Source organism: Salvia splendens, chromosome 5 (assembly GCF_004379255.2).
Source record: "Salvia splendens isolate huo1 chromosome 5, SspV2, whole genome shotgun sequence".
NCBI classification, from domain to species: Eukaryota; Viridiplantae; Streptophyta; class Magnoliopsida; order Lamiales; family Lamiaceae; genus Salvia; species Salvia splendens.
This window is the reverse complement of record NC_056036.1, coordinates 38,352,346-38,359,526: the sequence shown is the minus strand read 5'-3', so window position 1 is coordinate 38,359,526 and position 7,181 is coordinate 38,352,346. Positions and strand designations below refer to the sequence as shown.

The window sequence follows — 7,181 nt, the reverse complement described above, 5'->3', positions numbered from 1 at the left end:
TCGGCATCGACTTCATTCTTCAAGATATTCCATAGGCCCTGCTGCATCAAGATGGCCTTTATCTTCAACCTCCACAGCCCAAAGTCATTTTTCCCGGTGAACTTCTCCACCTCAAACTTAGCTGTAGACATTTCTCAAACAGACGGTGGGCAATCGCCAAGATCAGCTCAAGTACCGGAATTCTTGGACCCTAACTATCCCAGAAAGCAATCAAGAACTCCTTTGGGAAATTCCCACAGACGGCGCCACCTGTTGGGTTGCGATGCCGCTGATCTCACACACGTAATCGAGAAAATAAAGCACGCAAACGATATAACGTGGTTCGGTGATAAACCACCTACGTCCACGGAGAAGATGACCGGAATCTTATTGATGAACTCTTTACAATTACAATGAACTCACACTCACACTCTACCGCTCACAACCGCTCGCTATCTTGAGAATTAATCTCTCTGGGTGTGTGTGTATATGGTGTAATTCTGCTACTTCACTACTGAGCTCTATCGAGCTATTTATACAAGATGCAATCAAGAAATAAAATCCAACTAACTCTATTTCCCAAAGTTAGTTATAACCGCTACTCGGCTCAAAACCGAACTCCCTTCTCGGCTCAAAACCGAACTCCCTTCTCGGCTCAAAAACGAACTCCCTTCTCGGCTCAAAAACCGAACTCCCTTTCTCGGCTAGCTCAAAGCCGAGCTTCATTTCTTGATCTCTTCTTTGAGCTGCAGAGGCTCCACCACTCGATCAAATCAGTAGTTTGCATGGACACACTTTCACATGAATAATGTAGGTGTCAATTTTTTTACTGGTCCACTAAGTAAAAGGGGATGAGGATTGCAGTTTTTAGTGAGAGCTCTGAGAGCACACCTGTTATAATCAAACCACCATGCAACATCACGCAAACCCTTAATTCTGGAAATATAGCATGTCGTTTTCTTCTCTCTCTCTCTCTTTAAACACACACAGCTATGCAAATTTGCAAAAGCTAGGGATATAAACTGAAGCAAAACCATTGAAGAAGTCTGTGCACAATACAATTACAACTTCCAAGGCAGCCAACGCTTTTCCACAAACGACAGTTCAGGTTTGTATATTTTTTTCAAAATTAAAAAAAAGAGAGCAAGAATTTTCCTTGACTGTTCTTGAATTATATTTTTGCACTTGTCATGCAAAATTAGGGCACTGCACCAAATGCATTTTTTTCTCTCTCTCTTTCTCTCCAAATCTGTATATAATGATGTTGTTTTTGCACGTTATTTAATTAATCTAGTAAATTGTGATGAAGAAAATGGGGAGAGGGAAGATCGAGATAAAGAGGATAGAGAACAACACGAATAGGCAGGTGACATTCTGCAAGAGGAGAAATGGTCTGCTGAAGAAAGCCTATGAACTGTCTGTGCTGTGTGATGCTGAGGTTGCCCTAATTTGCTTCTCTACTCGTGGCCGAGTCTACGAGTATGCCAACACCAAGTAATCTTTCTACCAAACCCCTAATTATATATTCTACTTCTTCTACAATATATTAAAATTTTCATTTCTTGAGTTCATCAAATCTTTAAGGTTCAACATGTTTTGTATGTAATAACAAAGAGTCTATTCCATATCCAAAATCTTGAGTTTTTAACTGTTTATGTTCTCACAGGCTTGATTTCTTTTTATTTTTATGAAATTTAGGGTTCTATCAGTTCCTCTCCTTTTTTTAGAATCGAGATAAGTGGTATATTTGCTAATTCTATTTTTTTTTAAACATGAAAATCTTCATTTCTTGGGTTAGATCTTAAAGGTATGACATGTTTTGTGTGTAACAACAAAGAGTATATATCCATATCCAAAATCTTGAGTTTAGTTGCTTAATTCTCTATTCTCACTGGCTGGATTTCGTTTTTTGATGAAATTTACGGTTCTATGTATCAGTTCCACACCTTTTTGGGTTCAAGTTAAATGATACTTTGCTTATTCTATAAAATTAAAAAATAAAAATTTTCATTTCTTGGGTTAAAATCTTAAACATGTTCTGAGTGTAATAACAAAGAGTTTATTCCATAACCAAAATCTTGAATCTGTTTGTTTATATTCGCATTAATTGGCTTACTTTCGCTTTTTAAGAAATTTAGGGTTAATCCTCACCTTTTTTGGGTTCAAGTTAGTATATTTGCTTATTCTAAAAAGAAAGAAATTTTTTTTTGAAAGCTTTCATTTCTTGGGTTCAAATCATAAAGGTATAGCATGTTTTGTGTGTAATAACAAAGAGTCTTCCATATCAAAATCCTTGAGTTTAGTTGTTTAATTCACTGTTCTTATTGGCTTGATTTCTTTTTTTAAATAAATTTAGCTCTATCAGTTCCTCACCTTTTTCTTACACAAAATCTTGAAAAGATTAGGGGATCATGTGACACTGAGCTTCTTAAAATAGGTAAGAGTCTGTCAGTAATTATTGTGGCTTCACCAAATTTTTCAAGAACTAACACTAGCTACTCCTCATTTTCATGTAAAATTGATTTCTTTTTTTACTAGTATTATACATGTGAAAAGAAATATTTTGGTGTACTAATTGGCATATAATGTAAGAGAGAGAAATGCAAATTTTGTGCAATAATGATTTACTATCAAGTTTGCCTCTGGAAAAAAAGAGTTGGATATAGAGAATCGAAGACCGAACAGATATTACCACAAATATGTTGTCTGATATAACAGCAGTTCTGATTCTTTCACCTTTTTGGTCATCTTTATGTTTCCAACGTTTTCCTATTCTAGAATATTTATATTAACCATGCAACACTTTTAATATACATGTCTCAGGTCTAAAACCATAAATAGTTAATGTGTATTTAAATATATTCAATTGTATGATCATGAAATTTATGATCATGTTTTTATCAACTTTAGAAGATTAGTTTCAGTATTATTAATTTGATTCTTTTGTCCTAATATCTTTAATTCATTATTAATTTGATTACTCTTCCGTTTTTTTAATATCACAAATTTACACACACATGATTGCAGCATCAGGTCTACTATAGAGAGGTACAAAAGGGCAACCTCTAGCTCAAGTTCGTACACTACTCAAGAGATCAATACTCAGGTAAGTGATGGTGATTATTATATTTATTGCATTATACATAGTCTAGTGTAAAATCCTACTTAGTAGTATATTTTATGAAATGAAGCTCATAATATACATATGTATGTGCATGTGTATCTGATTTCTTGATTGATGATTTAGTTTTACCAGCAAGAATCCAAGAAACTGCGCCAGCAAATCCAGATGATGCAGAACTTCAACAGGTAATAATTCTATATGAGTGCATCACAATTATCAAGCAATTGTGATATTAATATTGATGAAATGAAATCCTGATCCTCTGAATATACTATTTTACAGCCATCTTACTGGTGATGGCTTAGCTTCTTTAAGTGTGAAGGAGATGAAGCAGCTCGAGAGTAGGCTCGAGCGAGGCATTGCTAGGATAAGGGCGAAAAAGGTACGAAGGCACGACCACATGAATATAATATACATTTTTCATGTTTCATCTCATATTGATTGATCTTGTTCTCTTTGAACAGCATGAGCTCATACTTAATGAAACTGAGAACTTGCAGAAAAGAGTACTTTTCTATCTCAACTTTTCTTCCTGTATATTAGTACACAAACATATCTTTCTTTTTTCTTTTTCTTTTTTTCCTTTTTTGTCGGTTCAAAACAAAATCTGGACAACCTTGGTTTTATGGAACATGTCTTTGCTTACTAGGAAATTCAGCTGGAGCAGGAAAATGCCTGCCTCAGAGCAAAGGTAAAGCTAGCTAGCAACAACTAATTAAACAATGATGAATAGATTAATAAAGAGCTTCAATCAAGGAAATTAAGTATTTTCTTCAAAGAAAAAAACTAAGTGTTGCTTTGGAATTTCATTGTAGAAAACAGTTATATATACTTTTAAATTGCAACATTCAGATAGCAGAAAATGAGAAGCTGCAGCAACTGAGCATGATGCCTGGTGGTCAAGACTACGCGATGCAGGCGTACCTTTCTGGAAATGTGCTCCAGCTGAATATGATGCAGGCAGCGGTGTATCCCATCATGGATAGGAAGGTTCTTCCTCTCGGGTAAGCCCCCTTCCCTTCTCGTTTTTCTAAATAAATCAGGTATATCTCCGACTACAGGATTTTTAAGAGCTTTCTCATGACTACTTCCTATCTTTATAACCTAGCTTCTCTTCCCTTTTCTTGTCTGTGCAGGCAATAAACCTGCCGAGGAGATGTTTGTGTGTTTGATAATAGCGTGAACCGTGTTGCAGCACTATTGCTGTGTAGTGTGTGCAGAGACATGAACTCATTGCATTATAGTGTGTGTTCTGTTCTGTGTTTTATTTCCTGTCCTTCTGTTACTCAAACTTCTGATATTTGAATCTTGCTGAATTCACTACTTATTAATAAGGGTTTCGAGCTTCTAGTTATGTGTATGTATGAACATAAAAGTACCGAATAGATATTGAATTCAAGAAAACACCAATTCAAGTACCTTTGCACACACAAGAGTGTGAAAACGAGAGCTGCTGATAACTTAGGCTTATAAGTAGGTAGGTAAGTGAAAAGATTACACACTTCACCTATTAGTGTGTGGTGATCACAAAATGGTGCATCCGCTGCTCTGAGCTTGCTTTCGCAGCTCCTCGGTCTCCTTCTGAGCTCTCTCTAAGTGCTCTCTCAGCTTGCGTATCTCATCACTCGATTTCATCTGAGCTTCTTGCGCAATTTCTTCTGCCTTCAGCCGAGCATTTTGCTCCTCCGCCAGTTGTTGTTCAAGCCTATGTGTGGTCTCCTTGAGCTTGGACTCAACCTTCAAATAAAGTTTATCCAACAACAAAAAATTGTGTCACTGCTTACTCTCACTCACATTCAATGGTAGGATCATAACATAATCTTACAGAATGAGAAAACTACCATCTCAGTTATTCGCTTCAGTTGCTCCTCGTAGGCCTCGTGGAACTGCTCCGTCAATTCAGAAATCTGTTGTTTGGTATATCCCTCAACAGAATTGACTATAGCAGTTTGATCACGTAGCTTGTTTGCTCCTTTCTGTTGAAGATCAAATACAAACATTAGTATCATCATGAACGTATCGCGGAAGAATGCATCAACGAGCCAAGCAGCTAAAGCACTCACCTTCAGTTCAAGAAATACATCATCTGTGTAAGGTCTCCCACCATTTCTTTCGACAACCTTATCTACGAGCGACAGAAGTTGCTTTAGTTGATCACGTTTCTTGGCTGCCTCTTTTGTCTTGTTATCAAAGAGAACACACCTATTCCCACACATTTTGAGAATTTCCTGCATCAAGATCAGAAACCATAAATCATAACACAAAACTATTCAAGATCAGAAACCACGTAAGTTCATTTAATAAACGAATTACCCTCAAAGGCTCAGGGCAATCACGACCCAAGTAGTCATCAAGACTCTCCTCATTTTCTTCAAGGTCATCACCACCAGTGAAAACTACAACCATGTAATCACTAATCTTGCTGCCAAAGAATTTCCTCAAGCTCTCAACAGCAGCAGCTTCTTCTCTTGAGAAGCGAGACCTAACAGACAGGACGACAAGGAGAGCATGGATACCATCCTTCGCCATATTGATGCATTTAACAATCTCCTTGCCGATAAACTCAGGTTCAGCAGAAAAATCAAACAGTCCTGATAATTGCAAGTGGTTCGAGTTCAGACATATTGAAGCAAACAAAGGTAGTGAAATATGAAAAATCTACAGATATCATCTGTTATCTCCCAAAACTCTTCTCTCTGAAACAACATACACATCTATGGACACAAACACACATACATATATTTCAAAATTCATCAGAAAAGCTCGTTGGAGTGGAAACTTTTTATTTAGAAACACATTATACCTGGAGTGTCAATCACGTTAAGACTCTGGCCATCTTCGAGGACAGTCCTCTGTAGCTCACAAGTGCTTGTAACTCCAGCAGAGCTGGACATTGACTTGAATGCCCGTTCTCCAAGTATACTGTTGCCTGTGGCACTCTTCCCATTGCCCGTTCGTCCAACTAAAACCACAGTTCTAACCTCCCTCGAAGGTGAAGTAAACTCCCAATCATCATCAACTGCACTCCCCCCCATCACACAAACTTCAACTGCAAAAAAGGGCTATAAAACAAACACATTAACTTTAATATATATCCCTCAAACGCCACAAATAAGATAGATAACTTTCATCACAGAATTCACAACACTTAAAACATATGGCATAAGAGAATCCTTGTGCAATTTACCAGATCCAATCATAATAAAAAGAAAAAAGCCTTGATTATATATCAAATCCAACTGCAAAAGCCTCAATCAATAGGTCCTATAACTCACTAACCGGCATCAAAACTTGAAAAGGGAATTATTTTTTTAAAATATCAATATTTGTTTGGTGAATTCATATTCTTCTTTATAAACACATCCAATAAAAATCAAAACTTGAAAGCTTCTATTAATAGGCCATAGAACCCACCAACTGACATCAAACTTGAAAGGGGCAAAAATGCACAAAAATCAATCCGTGTTGAGGGAATCTATTTGACTATAAACACAATCACTAAAAAACTAAAAAATGTAAAAAAAAAAAAAAAAAAGAGTAGAAACTTACTACAAACACACAAAACACAGTAGTACAAGCAAAGGAGATACTTCAAATTACAGAAACAAACACCGATTGGGAAACATCATGAAAGACATAAGTTAAATAAAAAATTTGAGAATTCAGAACTGCACAAGTGGAAATTGAAGGCACTTCGTCAAGAATCAAACTTTATTGAATGATCATGACATGAAATAGGATAAACCTCACAATCATTACTGAAAAAGAAAAGCAATTGTTGGATATCACTTACTGATCAAGAAACTGGATGAACAGAGAACGTCAAAAGTCGAGAGATATACGAAATGTTAGATATTTGATTCAATTAATATCTTATAATAAGCAGCTGACAATTAGATACTCCATATTTTACGTATTTTACACTCGGACCCTTATTTCAGCCTTTGATCCATTGAGAATTTAATCACGACCGTCCTACCAGAAAGATCAAAAGGTGTGAATTTTATTGGATTTTATCATAATTCTGTATATTTATTTTTTAAAGTATACTAATAACTTGTTTTGTATACAATGACAC

General features: G+C 36.1%; 2 protein-coding genes across 4 annotated transcripts; one reads left to right on the top strand and one right to left on the bottom strand.

Moving 5' to 3' along the window:
• The first annotated feature begins 936 nt into the window (after positions 1-936).
• Positions 937-4,507, top strand: LOC121805803 (agamous-like MADS-box protein AGL11). 2 transcript variants are annotated; one of them, XM_042205807.1, is made up of 9 exons: positions 937-1,087; positions 1,289-1,473; positions 3,007-3,085; positions 3,227-3,288; positions 3,386-3,485; positions 3,568-3,609; positions 3,753-3,794; positions 3,956-4,107; positions 4,240-4,507. In XM_042205807.1, the coding sequence occupies exons 2-9, from the start codon at positions 1,292-1,294 to the stop codon at positions 4,244-4,246; spliced, it is 666 nt and encodes a 221-aa protein (XP_042061741.1). In that variant the 5' UTR covers positions 937-1,087; positions 1,289-1,291; the 3' UTR covers positions 4,247-4,507. The 2 variants fall into 2 exon arrangements, with proteins under 2 accessions (XP_042061741.1, XP_042061740.1); XM_042205806.1 differs by having other exon boundaries at positions 948-1,087; positions 1,274-1,473.
• Positions 4,480-7,050, bottom strand: LOC121805801 (immune-associated nucleotide-binding protein 9-like). 2 transcript variants are annotated; one of them, XM_042205804.1, is made up of 6 exons: positions 6,897-7,050; positions 5,907-6,165; positions 5,417-5,694; positions 5,167-5,331; positions 4,945-5,079; positions 4,480-4,840 (listed from the first exon to the last, which is right to left on the bottom strand). In XM_042205804.1, the coding sequence occupies exons 2-6, from the start codon at positions 6,136-6,138 to the stop codon at positions 4,628-4,630; spliced, it is 1,023 nt and encodes a 340-aa protein (XP_042061738.1). In that variant the 5' UTR covers positions 6,139-6,165; positions 6,897-7,050; the 3' UTR covers positions 4,480-4,627. The 2 variants fall into 2 exon arrangements, with proteins under 2 accessions (XP_042061738.1, XP_042061739.1); XM_042205805.1 differs by lacking the exon at positions 6,897-7,050 and adding an exon at positions 6,653-6,811.
• Positions 7,051-7,181: the final 131 nt, after the last annotated feature.